Source organism: Tachypleus tridentatus, chromosome 5 (assembly GCF_004210375.1).
Source record: "Tachypleus tridentatus isolate NWPU-2018 chromosome 5, ASM421037v1, whole genome shotgun sequence".
NCBI lineage: Eukaryota > Metazoa > Arthropoda > Merostomata > Xiphosura > Limulidae > Tachypleus > Tachypleus tridentatus.
Window position 1 is genome coordinate 49,532,847 of NC_134829.1, and position 27,664 is coordinate 49,560,510.

General features: G+C 32.5%; 1 protein-coding gene across 5 annotated transcripts in view; it reads right to left on the reverse strand.

Annotated features, from left to right (window-relative positions):
* Positions 1 to 13,792, reverse strand: part of LOC143251126 (IQ motif and ubiquitin-like domain-containing protein) — a 40,315-nt gene extending 26,523 nt beyond the window's left edge. For 3 of the 5 annotated variants that reach the window (XM_076502504.1, XM_076502503.1, XM_076502501.1), the window contains exons 1-7: positions 13,361 to 13,792; positions 11,877 to 12,744; positions 11,018 to 11,183; positions 8,601 to 8,769; positions 6,230 to 6,440; positions 4,484 to 4,659; positions 3,342 to 3,509 (exon numbers count right to left, since the gene is read on the reverse strand). In XM_076502504.1, the coding sequence (XP_076358619.1) occupies positions 3,342 to 3,509; positions 4,484 to 4,659; positions 6,230 to 6,440; positions 8,601 to 8,769; positions 11,018 to 11,183; positions 11,877 to 12,735 (1,749 nt within the window). In that variant the 5' untranslated portion in view covers positions 12,736 to 12,744; positions 13,361 to 13,792. The remainder of the gene's footprint in view (positions 1 to 3,341; positions 3,510 to 4,483; positions 4,660 to 6,229; positions 6,441 to 8,600; positions 8,770 to 11,017; positions 11,184 to 11,876; positions 12,745 to 13,360) is intronic. The other 2 variants (XM_076502505.1, XM_076502502.1) reach the window with 2 other exon arrangements.
* Positions 13,793 to 27,664: the final 13,872 nt, after the last annotated feature.

Genomic DNA, 27,664 nt, shown 5'->3' on the forward strand with positions numbered 1-27,664 from the left:
TTTAAAAAATGGAGCTTTAGCTAAGAGAGTCACTTCAGTCACTTGTTGGGATTTATCTATTTTGATTGATTGTAACTCCATTGAAGTAAAACTTTTTAAAAAATGAAGCTTTAGCTAAGAGAGTCTTCAGTCACTTGTTGGGATTTATCTATTTTGATTGATTGTAACTCCATTGAAGTAAAACTTTTTAAAAAATGGAGCTTTAGCTAAGAGAATCTTCAGTCACTTGTTGGGATTTATCTGTTTTGATTGATTGTAACTCCATTGAAGTAAAACTTTTTAAAAAATGGAGCTTTAGCTAAGAGAATCTTCAGTCACTTGTTGGGATTTATCTATTTTGATTGATTGTAACTCCATTGAAGTAAAACTTTTTTTAAAAACCTGGACTTTAGCCAAGATAATCTTGAGTCACTCATTAGGAATTATTATTATTTTTTAATCAGACAGAGTCAATCTAGTAATCTTTAATGTAAAAAAAATGTATGGAATATAGTTATAAAAGATGCTAAAATAATATAATTAAAACAGTAATAAAATATTGTTGATAGTATATTTCTTTGCTTTTTTGTTTCAGCTAGTTTAAGCAGAATTAAAATCGTGTATCAAGTGTTTGTGACAGGTTGGGGATTGATGTGAGCATGATCACAAATATAGACTTACTGACCTTTGAACTATACATCTTATAATGAGCATTTGTAGTTTCATAACATAGATGACATCACTTAATGTAATTTTAATATTGTGATAGTATGATTTGTTAAAAGTGCCTTAGTAGCAATACCCTTTAGCTTGTTGGAAGAGAACTTGCTTGGTGTGAAGGATCTTGGTCCTGGGTGTAATCCCACTTGTGGATTAAAAAAAAAAGGATTGTTATAATATAACTGGTAATACAACGTAGCATGTAACTTTTTTTTGCATTACATATCCTCACCATGATATCGAAATAGAGTCGTCTCCAACGTTGAGTGATTTGTATCGTTAACTTAAATAAAGGTTGGACCAGTAGGTGTTGCTAACAGAGCACCTTCTAACAAATCAAATTACCACAATATTTAAACTAGCAAACTGAGTGATTTAAGATAGTAAAGATATCAATTACATTTTAAACAACACAAGTTGGATATGTATAAGAACACCAAAGAAAATGCATTTAATTTGCCAAGTTTTCTTTTAACAACTTGCTACCTAATTGAGCAAGATGATCACATTAATTAAGAAATTTTTAATGTAATATTGGGAAGTTTAAAAATGATAAAGTTCCTGAGATATATAATGTTCACCTGGGTTTTGAAAGAATTTAAGGACTGGATATGTGAAACACTTCAATAGATGGTTGTTGGAAGTTGGTTACGTTACTCTCTTTTCAAGTAATAACAATTGTCTCAGTAACTGTAAGTCTATTAGTTTTACATCAATGATGAGAAAACATGTTGGAAGTTTGATGGAAAATGACCTACAAGGTCACATAACAAAGTTTTGAAGCTTCTTAAATAATCAACATGGTTTCATTAGAGGAAAATTGTGTCTTACTAAACTTTTGACATTCTTTGAAGAACAACCCGGCATGGCTGAGTGTTTAAGGCGCTTGACTCATAATTTGAGGGTTGCAGGTTCGAATCCCCATCATACCAAACATGCTTGCCCTTTCAACCATGGGAGCATTATAATGTGACAGTCAATCCAACTTTTTGTTGGTAAAAGAGAGGCCCAAGAGTTGGTGGTGGATGGTGATGATTAGTTGCCTTCCTTGTCTTACACTGATAAATTAGGGACAGCTAGTGCAGATAGTCCTCGTGTAGCTTGAGTGAAATCCAAAAAGCAAACAAACAAATCTTTGAAGAGGTTACTGTTTATGTGGAGGCAGACATGGGTGTGGATTTAATGTATCTGGATTTTCAGAAAGCATTTAATTAATAAGGTGCCACATAAGAGACTTGCTAAAAGTGTATTTCTGTGGGTGTTGGGGATAGGTTTGCACTATTGGATAAAAAGCTGAATAGATGGAGGGAAATACAAGATTATAAATGGAGTTTTGCCAAGTTGGATTAATGTTATGGGTGAGGTACCTCAGGATTCAGTCTTAGGACATTTACTCTTTTTGATTTGCATCAATGACGTAGATGAGGGAATTGCCAATACATTATTTCGATTTTCTAATGACATTAGAGTTCTGGGTGTTGTTGGCTGAGAGATGGATGCTACTGTTTTACAAAAGAATTTGAGTTATTTGGTGAGTTTGGCAAATAAATGTCAGATTACTTTTAATTATGATAATTGCAAGATAATGTAGGTGGGATATCATAATATGAATTATAAGTATAATTTTGATGGGAATAATCTTAACTGTGTTATGCAGGAAAAAGATTTGGGTGTTCTGGTTCATGAGTTTCTTAGACTACCAAAAAATGCACTGTTGCTACTGAAAGAGCAAATAGGATTTCATGTTGTATTAACATAAATACTGAGTACAAGTCTAAAGAGGTTATAATTTCATTGTGTAAGTCATTGGTTAGGTCACATACTTAGTAAGGTCCTTACTTCAGGAAGGACATTGAATTATTCAAAAGGATTCAGAGAAGGGCTATATGGATGAAATATAGGATGAAAAGGTTGTCATATGAGGTAATTTAAGATTTCTGAATCTGTTTTCTTTTGAAGGAGAAGAGTTAGAAAGAAATGTATCAAAATGTTTAAGATTGGTATTGAAACTGGTAGTGATGATGCCTCATGTTTTTACATATCAAAAGTAGGACCAGGAGACACTAACATAAATTTTGGCAGGGAAGGAGCCATATTCTGTTAAAACAGCTTTATTTTCCTAACAAGATGGCTGGTATTTGGTTTGGGTTACCTCCAGATATGGTGGATCCAGTTAATGTAAAAGAAACTTTGAAAAATGTTTAGGTTATTAGTGGAAAGGATGGCTTTTTGTTATTTAACGTTATGTTAAAAATATATATTTTAGAGATCTGTATTCTCCCACTAATCAGTCACATTTAAGCGTCAGAGTAAATACAAGGAAGAGTCGATAGTGCATTAAAAACATTACTGCACAAATGCGAGTTTGCTTGTTTGCCTACAAATCAAAATTTTAGGACATGAAATCCATCATTGTTCTTCTTTCAAGCCCTCACAACTGAAAACCTGAAACACGGCTCATTTGAAGATTTTATAACGTTCCTGTATAAAAAAGTGTTAAAGAATGTTTTCTTACTTGTTTCCCAGAATTTATAAAAAGAAAACATGAACAAATATAACTTTAAAATGTATTAACGAAGAGGAAGTAAATTTTCGTAATTGTATTAAATCAAAATAAGCAAAGAAAATAATAGTGCACTGACTTTAACGGTGTGTTTCAGAGATAAAAGAACAGCCATCCGTTCATCCTGAGTTAGGTGGTGCAAGCTGAGGTTGTGGTTCAGATCACGCAGTTCTCCTGCTCGTACAGTTTCTACTGTGTCTACTTCAACCACACCTCTCTTTCCAATCCAGCACTTTGGGGCTGCTACCTATAGAAATATTATGTTTTTACAATTAGTATATACTGTATAACTTCTGTTTATGTGGAACTATTTTTATAAATTTTAATTGTTGAAATGAATTTGAGGCTTCAGGCTTTACAGCAAGATCTCTCATTTTCCAATTTTAAGATTTCTTAATGGGTATGTTTCACAATAGCTTACATCAGACTAAAAAAAAACAAACAACTCCTGTCCTGATGGTTATGGTTCAAGTTTTGTTGTATAATTTAACTATTTTTAAAGTGTAGTTTAGTTTGTTTTGAATGAAGCACAAAGCTACACAATGGGCTATCTGTGCTTTGCCCACCATGGGTACCAAAACCCAGTTTCTAGTGGTGTGAGTCTGCAGACATACTGCTGTGCCACTCAGGGGGCATTTTTTTTTAAATGTGGATAAATCAGATCTTTGATAAAAAGATCATCAAAGTTGGTATTAAGTTTGTGTTTATTACAAATAAATAACCAAATGTCAGATATCAAGTTTAAGTTTAATTTGTAAAATAATACATTCCAATCAATATAAATAAAAATACTATATTAAGTTAGCTATATTTATTACTGCTTTTTGTAGGTAGTTTTCTTTGATAAGAGGTTAGTGACTATTATATGGCAGAGCAAGAAAACAAAAACTGTGAACATGTGACAATGAACATAAAAAAAAGTTTATTAGTTAAACTAGTATGTACACATTTTATTATAATAAACAATTAGTATATTCAATAAAAAAGAAATATTACATTATGACATGCCATTATTTTGGAGCGTTACATATTTTATATTGGTTTTAAAGTGACTGTGTGAAAATCTTACATACACAACTTATTGTTTATTTTGTTGGTGACAACTGAAAATAATCTATTATTTTAGTTAGCATTTAAACCACAACTATGTTTCTTGGTAACAAGTATTTTAATTTTAAATGCATCAAGTTTTACAGTCACAGTCTTGTAAAGTGTCATTACTTTCTCAAGAAATCTTTGATTATTAAGTTGTCGGTTGATGGTGTTAGCAGCCTGACGTTGACGGTTAATCATAGCAATGTAGTCCATTTCCATGTCTGTTATACCACAAAGAGCTGCTTTTCTCTCAGCTCCAGACTTGGTTCTTTCTATGGTTTCCACTTGTTCATTACGCCATTCTGTCAAATGTAAAGAACAAGGTGTATTTATTTTTGAATCAAATAAGTATTATCAGGAGAAAATATAATTTTGTTTTAAATTCTTACTTTCAATAATATGATAAAACAAATTTATGAAAAACAAAAGTTTTGGACTGAAAATTGGAAAAGCTAGCTAGTTTGGTGAATTTAAACAACAATTACAAAGTTTCACAAATCCAGTCAATCCCAGTGAATGGAAAACCTCTTCTAAAACAATAACATCAGATTATTACATTTTTATTATAAATTGACAGCAGTACTTATTTCTTGACAAATACCAAACTGTTTAAAAATTTAGAATGATCGACCAATCTGGACGTTATTGCCACAATACTTTGTAACTTGAGTCAATGACAAAAACATAAAAATATATTAAGAGTAGTAAAATCTTAAAATGTTAAAAGTTAAATCTTAAAATGGAAAAATTGTGATATTAGTTGCTTGCATAAAAGTTGTCATGTGACTCTCTATAAAATCATATACATATATGTGTGTATATATATATATATATGCATACATATATAAAATCATATACATATATGTGTGTATATATATATATATATATGCATACATATATAAAATCACATACATATATGTGTGTATATATATATATATATGCATACATATATAAAATCATATACACATATATGTGTGTATATATATATATATGCATACATATATAAAATATATATACATATATATATGTGTGTGTATATATATATATATGCATATATATATACATATATGTGTGTGTATATATATATATATATGCATACATATATAAAATCATATACATATATGTGTATATATATATATATATGCATACATATATAAAATCATATACATATATGCAAAAAATGCCAAGTTGATTTTTAATTTTTTTCATACAACAGTTACTGAGGAAAACTTGCTATATATATATTAATTAACTTTAAATGCATACTTCACTTGGTACATTCTGAATCTTACTGCGAGATATCAAGTATCCAAATTATAACAAATTATCTAAATTACACAGAAGTCTTACTGCTAGCCTACATACCAATTTATTTTTTGTAGTATTGGAAACTCTTATAGGCCTGGCATGGCCAAACGTGTTAAGGTGTTTGACTCGTAATTCAAGAGTCGCAGATTCGAATCCCGGTCTTACCAAACATGCTCGCCCTTTCAGTCGTGGGGGCGAGCATAATGTGTATGGTCAATCCAACTATTCCTTGGTAAAAGAGTAGCCCAAGAGTTGGCGGTGGGTGAGGATGATTAGCTGCTTTAACTCTAGTCTTACACTGCTAAATTAGGGACAGCTAGTGCAGATAGCCCTCGAGTAGCTTTACGTGAAATTTAAAACAAACAAACTCTTATATAGAGTTTTTAATTTTAGTAAATACTGTTACAGGTGAAAGTGGTTATGAAAGTTTAAGGTGAAAAACGAGAGTAAAATACATTGATAAAATAATTTTCTAACTGGTCTTTGTGACGTGTATCTTATAATTTGTTTGAAATCACAAAGGAACCAATGAATCATCATTTTACAATCTGATGATATTATTACGATTTAGTGCAGAGAAGAGAAGTTCAAAGTCTGTCTTCCTGCGAGGATTGAGCTTTCGACGATACTCATCCTCCAAAGCCTGATCTAACATCTTCTGATGCATCAACTTCTGGTCTTCTTCCCACTGTTTCTTTTTATGTAGAGCTTCTCTCAACCGTCTCACAAAACTTCTTGCTATCCATCGACGCCAGTATTTTTGAATCACCACAACCTTTAAATTGAACAATAAGAAAAATGAAAAATATTATAAATATGCTTTAAGAGCTAATAAATACGATTATGGGTAGGGGTTTCTTAAGTGTCCATTTTATAAATGAAAAATGTAAAACAACAGTATACTTTCCCATAAATATGAATTATACAGTTCTTGAAAATATAACTAAGGAAAATCTTTGCTAAACCTCTAACATTCTGTTATCTCTTTTTATAAACAGATCCCTAGTTACCACTCATAGATTTATAAGCCATATAAACCTAAAACTACCATCACTCACACCATGCAAATGTTAGTTGTACAATTAAAGAGATATCTATCTGTTATATAAACCCACTGTCAAGTACTTTTTTTTAGGAAAATTAATTGATTTGTGACTAATACATTTCAAGACCACTCTACTCTAATGATATAAACTAAATATGGCAGAAAAAGCATTGTGTAACATATGAACTCAGAGACATTTGTCCCTGGTGACATCAAATTAGACAATTAAGAAAGCCTGGCCTGTGTATTCTGTTGTGTGTGTATTTTTTTTACCCATTTCTTTAATTTCCCAAAAATACTGATGCTCATTATAGAATTTTCAGGTTATTTCTCCAATACCTTATATAAATTTTAATTATATTCCATTAAAACAATGGTTAATCTATTTTTGGTAATAATTTTGCACATGTGACACTAATAGTTTAGTTTAAGATCGTGTTGTAATAATTTTAACAAACTTCAGTAATAAGAATGTTAACCATGTAAATTAAGTACAATACTTCACTAATACCTAGCAGTATGATTTAAAATAACTTTTATTATACAGAACTACTTTCTACAATACTTCACTAATACCTAGCAGTACTATACATTTCACAACACAAGGAGCTGTTAGTCTTTTTTCCTTTGTATTATTCAATCAAATATTTTACTCATATTATTAAATACTATTAAAGAGTGAAATTAAAGATCCAATTGTTTAAAAAGTCTTTCCACAACAGAAAAATGTGCCTTTCCTTCACAAAAATGCGCCTTTCCTTCACAAAAGCAGAATTGTTTAAGACGATTATGTAAGTAAAAAACAAACAAACTATATTATCACAGGCATGCTATATTTTACACTTAAATTAATATTCCCAATGTTGACATTTTTTTATACTTGAAATGTTTTTCATATAAGTACTCACTTCTCTGCACAACACAGCTATTTACTTCCTACACTGTCTGAAGGTTTCTGTGCACATCACAAACTGTGAACAGAGTTCCCACCCTTACAGATATTAGTGTGTCCTACATCAGCCTATGATATAATCATCATTAGAATATAGCACTTCACCACCATTGAAAGAATGGATCATTCTTGAAAAGGCAAAAGAAAAACACTGAAAGGGGTGAAAGGTGAAAGATTATGCAGAGAGGTGAATACCTATCTGAAATACATTTTCAGGTGAGAAAATGTTAACTTCAGATACATGTACTCATCTCTCTTCAAAACAATGAGCTAGAACCCAACACTGTTAAGAAAGTTGAAGGGCCAGTGTAGAGAAAGAAATTACATTGAGAGGGTAACATAGGAGATGTGGTAACCTAATGGGAGATTGGAGACCCTAATGAGGTATCACTCACTTTGAGATTGAGTAACTTAATGGGATATCCCTCAAGGGCAGATTGCACCCTTCTCATGCACAAAATACTTTTTGCTCAGTAAAAATCATAGTTCAAAAGATATTGTTAACAGAACCTAATGAATGGTGCTAGAGTGTCACTGAGGTGGACAGAATGTAAGATTACTGAACATCAATTATCTCTCAGACTAACAACAGTATGTACTGGGGCTAGGGCAATAACTCAGGCCATACTGTATTTACGTAAAATACACATTTGAATAATCATGTACAGTGAGAAAATATCCTAGAAAAATATACATGTACTGGTTGGGAAAAAATGACAAACCAGTTGTTTTATTTATAATATAAATGGATTTTCAGTTATTGCTCTGAAATAAACAAAAATTAACATAGTTTTACTCATCTTTGTAACATTATTTATAGCATGAACTACATAATACCAACTATACCAAGTGTATCAATCTCAGAGTACCAACTAAGATAGTTTTTTAGAACATTTGGATAAAATGAATCTCTTATTGTGGATAAAAAGAAATCTTACTTTGGCTGTTAACTTTTGTTGAATCTCATCTATGGTGATATACGGTTTACGAGGTACCAGAATTTTGTCATTCTGTGAAGGTAAGTAAACGTCAGATATCTCTACATGCGTGTGAGCACTTTTGACTGTTTGCTGTTGTTTATGGCTCCATTTTGTGGTCTGAGTATCTCTGAAGTGTTAACAATAATAATAATATATGAGATCAAACCAGCATAATAACACCAATATTTATATCTGCAGTACAATATTTTCTATTTTAAGAACATAGCCCAAAGGTTCAGTTGTAATATAGAGGCAGTATTTTTGAAATTATAAATCTATTAAATTCATGCTATTTGTACTATGCATGATACATACACACACACACATGTATGCAGGGAGGGTTGGCCAAACCTTATATTTTTGTGATGTAAAAATTATGCTTATATAATTATAGCATGGCTACACATGGTACTTAATGTTTCCAAGATGGTTTACATTCTTTTGATGAAGAATTAGCATTTATTATTTGAAACAGTCACACACCTCCTGACCCCCATAACATTAACATGCTTTGCATGTTTTAACTTTTATCAAAGAAACAGTTTACAGTGAGAGACTTAAAATTATATGTTTTTTATGTTGAGACAACTGATCACTAAAATGTATACTTCAGTATAATTCATTCAATATAAATTATGAAACTTAGTATTTTGAAACCTTTGTTTGAACATAGAACAAAAATGGTTGAAATAGAGAGAGAAAGAAGCAATAGAGCTAATATCTTCACTAGGGTTGACCATTATCAGATTCAAATAGTGTCGACATTTTCTGCTCTCCTATAGTTGTTTTAAATATTTCCTGTACTTCCAGACATAAAACAACTGTTTCAAACTACTACTGTTTTATATATTCACACTTATATTCAAAGAAAACTTTACAATCATTTCATAAAGTTATTTTTTGAGCACTATAACAAGAGAGTACTAAACGAATAGGACAAAAAATATTGTTCTTAATTAGATATATTTTTATGTACATCATTTATCAATATAGTCTCAATGCCCATTCTTAGAGTTACCAAAGCATCTAAGTAAACCTTTCTACCAGTTATAATGGAAGTCACGACTGTATTAGAATGAAAAATATTCGTGATTTAATATTCAGTTGTTGTCAAGTAGACTTTTATTAAAGTAAAACTGATACAAGTTTATATCTATATATGTGAAGCAAGTGATAATCAGCACATATATGTTCTGGAATTTTCTGTTGTTGTTTTTTTTATAAGTCAGCAACAATAAAATACTATTATTTACCAAAAAACTATAAATTGGCTATACTAGTTTATTCGAGGAAAATACACAATAACTACAATAGCTTGGATAAAGCTAATGCCAACAATTATAATACCAGTAGCCATGATGCAGGCATATGGTATCGAAAGTTGACTGTTGTAACTATGGTTACTTTTAAGTCAGTTGAAAATGCTTTTTACGTTCACTGGCGAGAAATATTTCTACTTTTCAAATTTGTATCGCTAAGATTTCTCAATTATATATTTTTTTGCACAAGATAATAGAAGAGGAAAATATACGTATACATTTAAAGACAGCACAGAAATAATGTAACTCATATTTAGTTTTAAATAACTTTTCAAAAAGTGTGGGGTGCAAATAAGATTATTTTTTTGAGTATTAGTACTATAAAGACTGATAGAGTCTTTCTGAATATCATGATATTGGTTATGATAATGTAAGCATATTAAGAAATAACATTTTATTGAACAGTACAAATAACCTATTCGTTTTTTTTCTCTGTGGTATACAATAGACAAATCTCTTACACTGAATATTACATTCATACAAACGATTTTATTTTCTTTTTTTGGATTTCACCCACAACTACACAAGGGCTATTTCACTAGCCGTCCCTAATTTAGTAGTGTAAAACTAGAGGGAAGGCAGCTAATCATCACCACCCACTTCCAACTCTTAGGCTACTCATTTACCAACAAATAGTGGGTTTGACCGTCACATTATAATGCCCCCATGGCTGAAATGGTGAACGTGTTTGGTGCAATAGGGATTCAAACTCGAGGCCCTCAGATTACAAGTCTAACGCCTTCACCTACCTGGACATGCTGGGCCTCATACAAAGGGAAGGCATAATTAAGTTAACAATATTTTATAAAGAATCTGCAGGCATTTATTTTACATTTGGGATTTAAATAGTTTTTGATGTTAGTTTTCTCAATACTTATTACAGTTTCCTTTCTACAAGTGAAAGCAAGGCATAAAATAATAAAGTATTTAATTTAATAAATATATCAGCTTATTGCAACAAAAACGATTTTGACAAAGTTGTAGGGTACATGATTAAAGTTAAGGGAGATTCTGAATAACAGAGAAATGTTGAAAACTGTTTACATTGGAACTCACCGAGAGAATGTTTCTATTTTTTTATCAGGTTTGGATTTCGAAACTGTTTGAGTTGACAAGTGTTGGTACACTACTCCAGTTAGTTTGTGTCGATAGCCTCCTAAGAAAGGTTCGGTTTTGCAAGCCTGGATAATCTCTGTCGTTGTACCTTGATGTTGGTATGTTGCTAAGAAAATTAATTACATTAATAATGCCACCTGTGGCATAATACTTAAACATATTTTTAGGTTAAATAGATTGGTATAAGAGCACAAGTCCTGATTGATTTGTTATAAAAAATAAAAATGACGTAAACGAATAAATAATTCTTGGCAAGTTATACCGTTACAATTTTCACATTACATTCTAAAGTCCTATTAATTTTTCTTTCTTAAAAACCTGATAAAGATATAAAATAAATAATTACTGCTCAAATCATTCACCAACAAACCTATGAATCGACAAGTGATACATATACATAAAAACATTAACATAAAGCATATATTACTACTTCATCATACATATACAAATATGTGTATGAATATGCAGATTATCTTGTAATCAGCATTGAAATATATTTATATTCTTATTTCTAATACAATATACATATGTGTGTGTATAATATGTAAACATTCAGTAAGCTAACAGCTTCCTTCACACTTTTTATGCTTGACATGACTGTTCACCACTGAAGTCTGAATCTTTGAGTACCACTTAAAAATAACTTAAGTACTCCTATAAGAAATGCACTTAGTTCATCATGCCATCACCGAGATTAAAACACAAAGCCTATTTTAAATATCTATTCATTTTAATTTGTGCTATTTCTGAATAAAAATTTACTACAACAAAAATAAGACCCCAAACTTCTCTAACTTACCATCACTCAATCCTTGAGTTGTTTCAGTTTGAAGATTGTTAATCACTTTTGATTCTACTTTTGTATACACTGGAGTTGGTTCTTCATCAGTTTGTATGTGGCCATCATTTTCATAGTCAGTAACTTCTAACTGGTCAGGTTCGTCTTGAATTTGACCATCTGACTCACTAACCGAAATCTCTCTCTCATCATTGTAAACATCTGTCTGATTATCTGAATTATCAAATGGTAATTGTTTCTTATCGTCCAATTCACAAAAGTCTAGATGCTTACCAATGTCTTCTTGTAAAACCTGATTAGGCTCTGGAACTTCTATATAAGTACCTGATTCTTCAGGTGTAACCTGACCACTATCATTAAGCTCTGGAACTTCTATATAAGTACCTGATTCTTCAGGTGTAACCTGACCACTATCATTTGGCTCTGGAACATCTATATAAGTACCTGATTCTTCAGGTGTAACCTGACCACTATCATTAGGCTCTGGAACTTCTATATAAGAAGTACCTGATTCTTCAGGTGTAAACTGACAGCTATCATTAGGCTCTGGAAGTACTATATAAGTACCTGATTCTGATGGGGTGTTATGGTCAACAGTAATCTCTGACTTTTCCTGTGTAATATAGTTGTTGCCATCAGGTCTGGGAAACGAGTTTATTTGCTCTCTCATATCATCATTTATAGAGAAGTTTTGTAAATCTATATCTTGAGTTCCCATTTCCTCTTCTGTAGAAGAGTTGTACAAAATAACTGATGAACTATTGCTGTTTTGTTCCTTTTTATCTTTGGTATCAACTGCAGGCAACTGATCATCACTAGATTCTGGTTCTTCTGATTCATTGATTTTTTGGCTCTCCATGATAGAAAGCTGTTTAAAAATATGTTAATATACTTTTTTTTGTAAAGTACTGAATAAAAAAAACATTTTTACAAATAACTTTAGAATGTAATTAGCTATTTTAAAATTCAGAAGCTTTGTTAAGTAAATTCATGGCAACTGAATAGTAAGCACAGTTATCTAGAATTAAACGAAACACAAACTATTACTGCTCAAGTTTGCATTTATCTTATACTGTGATAAACCATTTTAACAAAACTGTGATAGAAAAGTAATTTCTATTATCAAAAATTTAAAAATAATTCATAGTTTAAAATATTTATGAACATAGGGTACATATGTTTAGGTCTAAGTTTTACAATATTTAATATAATATAAAACTGTTACTAAGCTAGAGACATGGGACTTACTGTTACATCTAGCTTTAACAACTACTAAACTAAACTTTAATCAAAACATGGCTTGAACAATAAGTGCGATTTTTTGCATTATTCAGTGAATACCATAACTAACCAGATATTAACCTGAAATTAAATTATATAATTTGTTACATGATTAGCTACGATCTCTACTTCTATTGTTTCTTTAAGACAAGTAAAAGTTAACAACAAAAAATAAAAAACAATATTGGTAATAATAAACTTACCCACACCTTGTCTGCCGATGTTAGTGTCAATGCCCGTTATTTTCAATTTTCGAATATTGTGATTTTATTTCATGTTGTAGACTTTGGTTAGACATGTTTATTTGAGGATAATACAAAATAACTACAACAACTTGGATAAGGGCACCGTTAACAACTATAATACCAGTAACCATGACACATACGTATGGTATCGAAAGTTTAGTTTACTGTTGTAACTATGGTTACTTTTAAGTCAGTTAAAATGTTTTGTACGTTCATTGGCGAGAAATATTTCTATTTGTCAAATTTGTCTCCCTAAGATTTCTCAAGTATATATTTTCCTGCATAAGATAATTCAAGAGGAAAATATATGTATACATTTAAAGACAGCACAGAAATAAGGTAACTCATATTTAGTTTTAAATGAGCGTTTCCCAAAGTGTGGGGCGCAAATGATTATTTTTGGAGGGGCAAGCAATTAGGGTAGAGCAGTCGTACAACAATGCAAATTAAGCATTTTAATGATTTTTTTTATAATTGAAAATAATAATTAATTACTGCAGCACTTAGTATTTTTCACCGAATCTCCGTATATTACATGTCGTCATTTAATTGTTTTTCATTAATTTATAAATATAGAGGCGCGTAAAAATACATTTATTAAAGGAGGACGTGAGTGACAAAAATTGGGGAAACGCTGTCATAAACTATATATTCGTTGTTATAATTTAAATGTATGTTAGGGGGCGAAAGACGTCGTGATCAAGTAGTCTTAGAATACGCGAAAAGTTCATAATGATGTCAAAACACTAGAAACTTAATTAATTCGTTTGTTTTAAATTTCGCTCAATGCTACACAAGAGCTATCCGCGCGAGCCGTCCCTAATTTAACAGTGTAAGACTAGAGGGAAGGTAGATAGTTATCACCACCCACCGCGAACTCATGAGCTACTCTTTTACCAACGAATAGTGGGATTGACCGTCACATTATAACGCCCCCACGGCTGAAAGAGCGAGCATGTTTGGTGCGACTGGGATTCGAACCCGCGACCATCAGATTATGAATCCAACGCCTTAACCCACCTGGCCATGCCGGGCCTTAGAAACTTAAACTAATCTAGACATTAAAGCAGATAGCTGACAGAGAAATGAGTGAGGTGTTTAGTGAAAGAGTGGTCAAGAGTAGATTGATCTAGTAAAGTGATACAGTAAGAATTAGTATTTCTGTAAGTTAATTGTAAATTTATAAGCATTTCCAAAATTTTAACTGTTATTAAAGTCGTTTTGCCCAACCCATGTAAAAAATTAAAAAAACGCTTCCCTCCTCTTTTAGCGAGCTATTAACTCCAAATTGCCTCTTTATGATAAAAGGAAAATAATCACACATCGAGGATTTAAAAACATTTCTAAGTACATTCTCAAAAATCAATAAGAATTGTGCAAGTTAAATTAAAATCGACTCATGATATACGTGATAAATTTATTTTACGACACTTTTTAAATTAAAGATAGAACAGAGGCTTTGTTTGCATAAACATTTTCATCAGGATTTACTATAATTGCACACAAAACGTATTAATTGTCTAAAATATCTCAGGGAACACCAGTCATCATGTTAATTATACAAAAAATATTATTTTACCTTTATGCCATTTTTCTCGTAATTTATTTTTTCTTGATGAGTGGAAATCCCTCCCCCACTGGTATAGCGGTAAGTCTACGGATTTATAACGCTAAAATTAGCGCTTCGATTCCCTTCGGTGGACTCAGCAGAAATCCTGATGTGACTTTGCTACAAGAAAATACACACGTTCATGTAACTAAAAGCTGGGAATTAAATATAACAAAACTTCAAAATACACTAGAATTCCAGTTACGAAAAGTTCTTAGTTTATAAATAAATGTCAAGCTTAGTTTTTTATAGCTAAATTATACAGCATATATAATATGTATGTAAAAATCTCGTATCTAACAAACATACTGAATGTTTGTAAACAAAACATTAAGATATAGTAACACGCTATTTAAGAAAACTTCGTAGTTTATAAAATACTGATGTACATCTTAATGTAATAACACCTGTTATGCAATTGTTTAAGTGGATTACTATACATGAAACAAAAGTGGTAAATAATCAAAGTTTGTTTATTTTAGGAACTATACGAAACATCTGAAAACTAAACTTCCTGTTCTAAATATCTAACCAAAAATAAAAAAAAATTGTCTCAAATTATTGTTATGTTAACTTAAATTTCAGTTTTCATCTACTTACGCTAAGGTTAACTGAAGCATCCTTTTCTACTTCAATATGTAAGGAGTCATAATCGCGGGTTCGAATCCCCGTCACACCAAACATACTCGCCCTTTCAGCCATGGGGGGCGTTATAAAGTTACGATCAATTCCACTACTTGTTGGTAAAAGAGTAGCCCAAGAGTTGGTGGTGGGTGGTGATGACTAGCTGCCTTTCCTCTAGTCTTACACTGCTAAATTAGGGACGGCTAGCGCACATCGCCCTCGTGTAGCTTTACTCGAATTCAAAACAAATCAAATCATCTCATGGAAGTTTCTATCCGTACTTTTTAATAATGAATTATCGATACCTATTTTACTGATTTGTTGTGATTCAATTGGAGAAAACAGTCTTGTTGTAATCATTGTCCCAATGTACTCATGATAGCTGGAAGATTATTGTTTAACTATGTAAAATTTGGTCTGAATTTACTTCAGATATTGTCTTATTATTCTTCTTGTTTCAGTTTTGAACCTTGCTCACCCGCAGCACGCACACAAAAATCACTTGTATATCAAACACATAAAATAACTTCTTTCTAACTGTTTCCCATTTCAAATTATTAAATTATGACTATGGATTTCTAATTCCATACACCCCCCCCCAAAAAAAAAATAAAACCAACAAAAACAATAAAACTAAACTAAACAACCTCGTTTGTCAAAAATGTCAACATATATAGAACAAATTTTATTCAACATTTAAACATCAGTATTAAGGAAGATCCTTTATTATATATAGCATCTTATTTTGGTGCTGGATATAGTAATGTGACTAACATGTTATGCTTGGTTTCTCGCATACGTTCTTAGAGTATATATATACACGTGTATATGGATGGGTGTGAATGTGTATGTGAAAGAAAGAAAAATATCTTACTACTTTATTTCAGTTTGGCAAATTCTGTAAAATTCAAAAGGGCACAGTAACAGGAGGTGAGCGTTAAACAATTTTTGTTTAATTTTTTTTATCTGCCTAAACCCAAATTTGTTTGACAATCTGAGCTTCCCCTGTCGCACCAAACATGCTCGCTCTTTCAGCCGTGGGAACGTTATAAAGCGATGGTCAATCCCACTATTTGTTGGTAAAAGAGTAGCCCAAGAGTTAGAGGTGGGTAGTGATGACTAGCTGCCTTCCCTCTAGTCTTACACTGCTAAATTAGGGACAGCTAGCGCAGATAGTTCCCGTGTAGCTTTACGTATAATTCAAAACAATCCAATCAAATCTCAACTTCTGTACTTTTCAAATCGCTTCTCACCTTATTTGTGCTTTCGTTAGATATCCAAAGATGGCAGCAACCTATGGATTTTCACAAATATTTTAGAATAAAGCTATAATAACGCCAGGCAATCTATGTTTCTTTCAACGCGGGGAATATATCCCTGGATTTCAGAGTTTCATCTCCGTAAAATTACCACTGTTCCACCAATTTCTCTCCATCAATAATCTTGGTGCAGCCTAGAGATGTCATTATCTTTACCAGATAGCTCCTCCTATCGAGAAAGTAACAAAAGGATCTTGGAAAGTCACTCGGATAAGGGGTGTCTAGAAGCAAGTTTTCATGGTCGCTGAAATTTGAAATAGAATTTTGTATATCTGGTTCTCCTAGGGATTTGGGAGCACTACGTTTGAAACCATGTTCATGCTCACACTTGTGAGCTAGCTGGGCTAAAATTGACAGTTCTAATAGCAGAAGCTGACGTTAAGGTGTATTTTTTATTCAGGTAGGACCTCCCTCCTTGTCAGCTAAACAAACAATTTTGAATAATGAAAATGTTTTGTCAGTACGTCAGTAACTCTGTGGATGTCTTTTTACATTGTAGCAGAGTGTGATTATTTTAAACCGGTATATATAAGGCTTTCTTTTTATAATGAGGTATAATATTTGTTCACACCAGTGTAAACAAGCAACTTGTGTAAAATTCTGAAATGTAGGCCTAGTATGGTTTTATGTAGTTTATACACGTTTGAAAAAAACTGAGGTTTGGATTGCATTGTAATAAATGCTGTTAATAATATACAGGACATATATTTATATATATACATATAAAGAGTGCTAATAGAACTTAAGATAAGTTAATATAGTTTAAAAAGCACCCCATAACAAATGGTTTTTCTTTTCGTCTTTACAAAATTACGTAAAAATATATTTAGCGTTAAACATTAACAATAAGCTTTGAAACAGTTGTGACAGTTGGGAAGAAAGAGGATATAAAAAACCAAATATTATGGGATTATCACTCCTTTACCACGAGAAAATGAATTTCACCTGAGAACAATCATACGTTAGTAGATTACGTGTGACTGGTGGTCCTCCTATCAATTGACAAATGGCACAACAATATTAAAACGGTTGAACACATCGTGTCAAGTGTGTAAAATCAAAGTTTTGGTTGATAATCTATCCAACAGTTACTGCAAAATTTCATATTTTAACAGATGTTGTATGTATAATTCCGAAAAGGGCATGTGAAACTGCTAACAGTATAAGTGATCGAGTTAAAACAAAACTGAAACTTTTCAGAAATCATGTATAGTATCTCATTGTGTGATATATAAAGATCAGTGCAGATCTTACCAACAACCTTGATCTAAATACAGGCGTGATTGTTACATAGAAAACAGTAATAATATACATAAAGTAGTCTCAATAGACCTTTAGACTAAAAACCTGTTCTCAAAAAGGCAATCAAATCAAAAGATGAAAGTTGACCGCAAACAGATGAATATAATTTTGGACTGTTTGAGATGGTTTGACAAAGTAAACTATGGTGAGAGATCTGTACAAGTTTGGAGTTGCAGTTCAGTGATTTAAAAAAAAAACAAGATTGTGTTGAAGCTATTTCTCTAATATAGTGACTTCTGGATTTTTTTATTTGTAATTAAGCAGAAAGCTACACAATGGCTGTGTGTGCTCTGCCCACCACGGGTATCAAACCCGGTTTTTCGCGGGATGAGTCCACAGAGATGCCGCTGTGCTCTTAGATCGGTACAGTAACACAATTCCTGGGAGTTGCTGGGATCGCGCGCGATGATGCATCAGCACGGTAACGTACAACATGTACATATTATAGGATTTACTTTGAGGGCTCTATCTATAAAATATTATCGGGTCACATTCATCCCTGTAAAAGTATAAATAGTATTTATTTCGAAATAAACTAAGTCACAACCTGTGCTACTTAAACTTTAAAGCAAAAGAGTGTTTCATATAAATATTCACTACAGCCACCGAAAATAAGAAAAGTTTATCAAGGTAATATACTAGTGATCCTAAAATAGAACAAAGTATGGCACAAAGGTTTATCAAGGTAATATACTAGTGATCCTAAAATAGAACAAAGGATGGCACAAAGGTTTATCAAGGTAATATACTAGTGATCCTAAAATAGAACAAAGGATGGCACAAAGGTTTATCAAGGTAACATACTAGTGATCCTAAAATAGAACAAAGGATGGCACAAAGGTTTATCAAGGTAATATACTAGTGATCCTAAAATAGAACAAAGGATGGCACAAAGGTTTATCAAGGTAATATACTAGTGATCCTAAAATAGAACAAAGGATAACACAAAGGTTTATCAAGGTAATATACTAGTGATCCTAAAATAGAACAAAGTATGGCACAAAGGTTTATCAAGGTAATATACTAGTGATCCTAAAATAGAACAAAGGATAACACAAAGGTTTATCAAGGTAATATACTAGTGATTCTAAAATAGAACAAAGGATAACACAAAGGTTTATCAAGGTAATATACTAGTGATTCTAAAATAGAACAAAGTATGGCACAAAGGTTTATCAAGGTAATATACTAGTGATCCTAAAATAGAACAAAGGATAACACAAAGGTTTATCAAGGTAATATACTAGTGATCCTAAAATAGAACAAAGTATGGCACAAAGGTTTATCAAGGTAATATACTAGTGATTCTAAAATAGAACAAAGGATAACACAAAGGTTTATCAAGGTAATATACTAGTGATTCTAAAATAGAACAAAGGATAACACAAAGGTTTATCAAGGTAATATACTAGTGATTCTAAAATAGAACAAAGTATGGCACAAAGGTTTATCAAGGTAATATACTAGTGATCCTAAAATAGAACAAAGGATAACACAAAGGTTTATCAAGGTAATATACTAGTGATCCTAAAATAGAACAAAGTATGGCACAAAGGTTTATCAAGGTAATATACTAGTGATTCTAAAATAGAACAAAGTATGGCACAAAAGTTTATCAAGGTAATATACTAATCGTTTAAAAATGGAACACACTATGGCACAAAAACAAACAAACGTTTTTCAAGGTAATATATTAATCAATCTAAAACAGAAGAGACTATGTATAGCACAAAAAGTTTATCAAGGTAATATACCAATCATTTTAAAATAGAGCAAACAATGGCACACACAAAAGTTTATTAAGGTGAGGCCAGATTAACCAAAGGGCAGAGCGACATATACACATGAGTCCACAGTGTCAAGGGACCACAGTCGATATGATTTTTTTTAATCGTAAGTTTTCTCAGATAATTGTTTAAAGGTGTAAAATGTAGTATTTTAAAAGTATTATATTTCACAAAAGATAGTTTACTTTAAAGAAAATTTAATATGATGCTTACATGCAATGTGTCCTCAATGTACATAGTAAACTTATTATATAGTATTTGTTGTTGTTGTAGGTATTACTCGAGTTAACCACGGAAGTAAGAGGTGATGGATCCTTTAGACTCGCTGTTGAACAAAGACTTAATTTAATACAGGTGGTGTACAAATATGAAATGTGTTGGAAGTCGATGTTAAAACAAAGCGCGGTGGAACGAGACCCCGCCACTTGAAGCAGGAACTAAGCTGAATAAAAATTTCAAGAGATTGGTTTAATACATCATGCATCCAGAATGTGGTTGTCAACGTACGACTGACATCGAACAAATGAAGGAAAACGTATTGCAAACGATTCGAATCAAAACCTGCAAAGGGTCGTTAGACATGTTTGTTTTGTTTTTGAATTTCGCGCAAAGTTACACGAGGGCTATCTACGCTAGCCGTACCTAGTTTAGCAGTGTAAGACTGGAGGGAAGACAACTAGTCATCACCATCACCGCTAACTCTTGACCATAACATTATAACGCTCCCACTGCTGAAAGGGCGAAAATGTTTTGGTGATGGGGACTCGAACCCGAGAACAGTAGGTTTCAAGTTGAGCACCCTAATCATCAGATCGTACCAGCCTCCATGCCCGATGAGCTATCTCCGCTGTACGCACTACAGGAAATCGAACTCTGAATTTTAGTATAAATCCACCATATTTACAGTCTAAAGATTTTACTGAGAACCACCTGGCTACACCAAGCCCATTCGACGTCTATAGAGTATTTAATGGAATATCTAGAGAAATAACTGCTTCTATTTACAAGTCAGTTTTAATTCAGTAGGGAGTGTATGTATATGTTGAACATGGACACTTTGAGCGTATAAAGACACAAGACGATACTTTACTAAGTTCTTCTGGGACATCTAGTACATTAATAATCAAACTTCAGAATTATAGATATTTGGCCATTATACAAAGTTTGATGGATATGTAACAATGTGATTTTAAATATTACATATTTCATTAAGCCCGGCATGGCCAGGTGGTTAAGGCACTCGACTCGTAATACGAGGGTTGTGGGTTCGAATCAACGTCTCACCAAAACATGCTCACCCTTTCAGCCGTGGGGGCGTTATAATGTTAGGGTCAATCCAACTATTCGTTGGTAAAAGAGTAGCTCAAGAGTTGGCGATTGGTAGTGATGACTAGTTGCCTTTCCTTTAGTCTTACACTGCTAAATTAGGGACGACTAGCGCAGATAGCTCTCATGTAGCTTTCTGCGAAATTCAAACCAAACCAAACCATATTTCATTAACTCTAGAATTACGAATAGGAATTCATAAGGATCCTACTGGAACAGCGTTAAGTCTTCAGATTTTTAGTGATAAAATCAGGGATTCGATTCCCTTTCGGTGGATACAGCAGGAAGTCTGATGTGGCTTTGCTGTTGACAAACACACACACAATCCGTGATGACGAGAAAACCCACTTGTAGAGAAAACTATATATTTAAAAATGGCTGGTATGAATAGAGAAAACACTAGCAGAAGAGTGAACAACGTTTCAACGTTCTTCGGTCATCGTCAGGTTTACAAAGAAAGAAAGGGTTACTGACCGGTAGCTGACCAAAAGCCCAAAATAAAGCAATACAAAAAAACACCTTTATGTCTATATTAATAAATATATCCAACTTCTACGCACGCCCTATACATTCTACACTTAATTACACAACCGTCTTCTAACAAGTGGTCAGCTATCGGTCATTTACCTCTTTCTTTCTTTGTGAAACTGATGATGACCGAAGAAGGTCGAAACGTTGTTCGCTCCTGTAATAGTGCTATCTCTGTCCATACCAACCGTTTTTAAATGAATAAAACACACAATACAGTGTATATTTGTTAACGAAACTATTTGTGGCTTCATTACCTTAGTTTTTAATATTTAATTTATTTAGAAACATCAAACAATCATCAATATCGTATTTAATTTTATTTTGTGAAGTCACTATTTTTTTCTATTTATTTTCTATAAAAATAAGTGATTTTAACTGTTTTTCGTGTTCAGTTGTTTTTCATGCTGTTGCATGAAAATTTTTTTCGAGAAGGTGTAATATATGGGCACCTCCTAAAGGCATATAAACAAGTATGTAATATGAGGGCTCGGCTGTGAATGGGCTAGTAGCTAGAGTGCTCGGATCTTTTATTTCAGGATTTTTGCTTCGCGATCTGTTGGTATAAAAACGCACTCTGCATTTTACGGTTGTCGGTGCGTTATATGAGTGACAGTCAGATCCCGCTATTTGGCAAAAGCAGTAACACAAGTGTTGGCGGTGGGTGTTTTTGGTTAGCCAATTTCCCTGTAGAGGCTCAAAATCAGGGGCGGTAGCGTGGTTTAATGGTTTCACACTTTGGATTCGTAGTCGGATGGTTGCGAGTTCGGGTTTTTACCCTACTTATTACAGTCTACTCAGCTGTTAGCTGGAGATTAATCTCGGATGAACTGAAAGTCCATCCAGAAGGAATGACTCACCGTACTCGTCTGTTTGTGTTCCTTGAAACCGGAGTTTCAAAAATAAGGCAAGAAGTTAACTTGACAAACAAACTACTTTAGGTACAGCTTTGCGAGAAATATAATCAAACTAGGAGACAATTTTGGACAGTATGGACAGGTTACAAAGTAGCCATTGTGCAGTTGTTGTTTTTTTTGGACTGGACTCCACAAGAAAAATTAAAAAAAAAATTACAAAAATCGTAAATTTTTTGGTTTCTTTGTTTCTTAAGGCCAGGGTTTTTAACTGTCTGTGAGGGACGCATTATTGATATTAAACCTGGTTTTTAGTGTAATAAGCCTTGAAGCCTATCGCTTGGGGCAGATTTTGTAGGTAAAACACTAAAACTATAGTTCCACTTAACTACCGAGAAGTACACAATGTCTTTTTGCAGTCCTGTATGGAAGTTTTTTTGTTACTACACGCATTTCGTTTGATGAAATATTCTCTTAAGTTATCCAGGTAATTCTGACAAGTTACTGTTTTGTGTTTCAAAAATATTTACGAAATGAGAAAAAAATTCTTAAGATAAGTCTAGAAACGAGTCATAAATATCGAACTTACTGCCATTATATGTGTCAGTTGATGTGATAATTATACACACGTCACATAATGTTAGAATGACGACAAGAAACCCACTTGAAGAAAAAATCTGTTCTGAAGACGGGTAACAGGTTAACCTGAAGATGACCTAAGAAGGTCCAAACATTGTTTTGTACTTTTTTTTAAATTAGAGTTCTAATATCCATACCAGCCATCTTCAGAAAAGACTTTTAAGACTGCCTCTCGTGTATGTTGTACCAAGTATGATAAATCAATTTGACCTTTGAAACTGCCATTCGTATGTGTAATAGTAAGTGTGATAAAATACTGAACCTTTAAATATCTCATAACTCATCACGGTGGTTTAGTTGGTTTAAATCACTTCTGTTATTTTCTACGAACCAGAAAATTTATCCGTTCTTTCTGTTCACTTTGCTTCAGTCTCTTGCACGAATTGAAAAGTGACGTAAAAGGCAGCAGAGGGAGCCACTGACAGTGGGAGAAACACACACAGCAGCAACAAAATAATATAATGAAAAGTGACGTAAAAGGCAGCAAAGGGAGCCACTGATAGTGTGAGAAACACAGCAGCAACAAAATAATGTAATGGGAAGGAAAGACAAGAATATTCAGAAGTGAGCAGTAGGTTTACAGAGAAAAAAAAACATATAGTGAAGCAGAATAGAATAGTGGATAGGAAGAGAAACTGATAACAATAAGAAAACAGCGCATTAAGCAGAGGGAAGAGATAGAAGAAAAGCACAGAAAATGTAAACACAGAGATATGGGAAGATATATAACAAAAGTAAAGAAATATAGAGAAGTTAAAAGAGAATTTTAGAATGGTGCAAGCGAATGTCTTATGAAACATGGAGATAGAGACAAAACAGTAGGAAAATTACGCATAGAAGAAAGAAAGGAGACATTTTGTGGAAAAGATAACAGAATGAAAGAGACAAAGAGTTCTATAACGAATAGTTTGTTTGTTTGTTTTGAATTTCGCGCAAAGCTACACGAGGGCTATCTGTGTTAGCTGTCCCTAATGTAGCAGTGTAAGACTAGAGGGAAGGCAGCTAGTCATCACCACCCACCGCCAACTCTTGCGCTACTCTTTTACCAACGAATAGTGGGATTGACCGTCACATTATAAAGCCCCCACAGCTCAAAGGGGCGGGCATGTTTGGTGCGACGGGGATTCGAACCTGCGACCCTCAGATTACGAGCCGAACGCCTTTACCCACCTGGCCATGCCGAGCATTCTGTAACGGATAGAGGAAGATATATTTACAGAATAGCGAGAGATAGCTGTAGAGAATAGTGGAAGCGCTATCTAGAAGTGTGGTATCTAATAAGAGTGTAAATGTTTTGGAAGCGCTATCTAGAAGTGTGGTATCTAATAAGAGTGTAAATGTTTTGGAAGCGCTATCTAGAAGTGTGGTATCTAATAAGAGTGTAAAAGTTTTAAAAGTTTGACTGTAAACCCAGAAGCGTAAAATATAAGTAAGCAAATGGTAAGCTGAGATCGAAAAGAATAAATATTGACACAGACTCGTGCAAAATGGACATGTTATAAGAGCACAACGAAAGAGAGAGGTGGTAAATAAGATAGAAAAGGAATGGCAAGTCAATACAAAACTTCCGTTGTCTAAATGTAGTATTCACGCTTATAAGAAAACGTATAGTACATACTGTATACACTATATCATCTTATAGCGATAAGTAAATATGTCATAATGGATTAACACTATATTTCCAGCTGGTGGTTTATTCTTCATACCTGTCAGACTAAGACTTAGATATAAGGTGTAAAATTGTGCAATTCCGCTGTGGTTAGCCATAGAAATAATCAGAACGCCCGTTTCTTCTCGTTAGATTCTGCACTTTTAGTCAATATAACGCCCTCTATAACATGATATACCTTCAGTTTTAATCCCTTAATATTGAGAATTAATATCAAAGACGTGGGAATTAGTAGTGGATGCCTTGCCAGTACGATCACAACCGTGCCAACTGTTTGTCAACTGACAGCAAGTTAAAATAAACTTGGTCTGCTGAATAAGGCAGAATAAAAAACTTCTTGCAGCTCGAGAGAACTAAAAATTAAAGACTTAATTGATATCAAGGTTCTGGGATTTTAATTGTGTTTATTCTTTAAAAACTTTAGAATAATTCTTTTAAAAGGAAAGTGATTTCTTCATGAATGGCAGACGAATATATAACAGATTCACATTAGTCGTGCGTAAATCATCTTATCTACAGTTAACTCCACTGAACATTGACTAAACTCGATGAGTGAGAAACAAATCACCATTAAATTATGTTAATAAATTGTAACTACACTTAGTGCATGAAAACAACTCACATTTCAATACTTTTAGGGAATTCTGAAGAAGCTCAATGTTAAAAACAGCTCATCGTCTGATCATTTTAGTGAGTCTGACTCAATTCAGTGCAATAAAACAGTTAGTTTTTCTTATGTTAGTCAACTGTGATTTAACTCAACGAAATAAAACAGTTAGTTTTTCTTATGTTAGTCAACTCTGATTTAACTTAATGAAATATAACAGCTTTTTCTTATGTTAGCCAACTCTGATTTAACTCAACGAAATAAAACAGTTACTTTTCCTTATGTTAGTCAACTGTGATTTAACTCAACAAAATAAAACAGTTAGTTTTTCTTATGTTAGTCAACTGTGATTTAACTCAACAAAATAAAACAGTTAGTTTTTCTTATGTTAGTCAACTGTGATTTAACTCAACGAAATAAAACAGTTAGTTTTTCTTATGTTAGTCAACTCTGATTTAACTCAATGAAATATAACAGCTTTTTCTTATGTTAGCCAACTCTGATTTAATCAACGAAATAAAACAGTTAGTTTTTCTTATGTTAGTCAACTCTGATTTAACTCAACGAAATAAAACAGATAATTTTTCTTATATTAGTCAACTCTGATTTAACTCAACAAAATAAAACAGTTTTTCTTATGTTAGTCAACTCTGATTTAACTCAACGAAATAAAACAGATAATTTTTCTTATATTAGTCAACTCTGATTTAACTCAACGAAATAAAACAGTTTTTCTTATGTTAGTCAACTGTGATTTAACTCAACAAAATAAAACAGTTAGTTTTTCTTATGCTAGTCACCTCTGATTTAACTCAACGAAATAAAACAGTTTTTTTTATGTTAGTCAACTGTGATTTAACTCAACGAAATAAAACAGTTTTTCTTATGTTAGTCAACTGTGATTTAACTCAACGAAATAAAACAGTTTTTCTTATATTAGTCAACTCTGATTTAACTCAACGAAATAAAACAGTTACTTTTCCTTATGTTAGTCAACTGTGATTTAACTCAACAAAATAAAACAGTTAGTTTTTCTTATGTTAGTCAACTGTGATTTAACTCAACAAAATAAAACAGTTAGTTTTTCTTATGTTAGTCAACTCTGATTTAACTCAACGAAATAAAACAGTTAGTTTTTCTTATGTTAGTCAACTCTGATTTAACTCAATGAAATATAACAGCTTTTTCTTATGTTAGCCAACTCTGATTTAATCAACGAAATAAAACAGTTAGTTTTTCTTATGTTAGTCAACTCTGATTTCACTCAACGAAATAAAACAGATAATTTTTCTTATATTAGTCAACTCTGATTTAACTCAACGAAATAAAACAGTTTTTCTTATGTTAGTCAACTGTGATTTAACTCAACAAAATAAAACAGTTAGTTTTTCTTATATTAGTCAACTCTGATTTAACTCAACGAAATAAAACAGTTAGTTTTTCTTATGTTAGTCAACTCTGATTTAACTCAACGAAATAAAACAGTTCATCGTTATCACAGATAATAAACTTTTTATTTTCAACTCAATGCATAAAACCAACTCACTTGTAGCTCAGTTAGCAAGTAACGACTCAATTCATATTCAAAATGTGTTTAAGACACAGCTAGTTAGAGGCAAGTTTTATGTGTAACTATCGACTACCATGTTATAAAACATGGCACGTTTTTGTCGACTCCCTAAAGAGATTAACAGTAAAATAAGTTAACCAATAGAAATAGAAAAGGAAAAAAAAAAGACTTGTTCTAAAACATTAGTAGAGAAGAATTCATGAGTTCTAATTGGAAGAGTAAGGTTGAAAGTACTCGTACGGTATGCCTAAAGATTACCTTATTGACCGTCAAGTCGATAGATAGTCAGTTATCATTCACTGTCCGACCAACTTAAAATAACATTTACTTTCCAAAACATTCAGAGAGAAGCTAAATAATCAGTGATGTCGAGAAAACCCACTTGTAGAGAAAATATATATATGTAAAAACGGCTCGTTTGGGTTGAG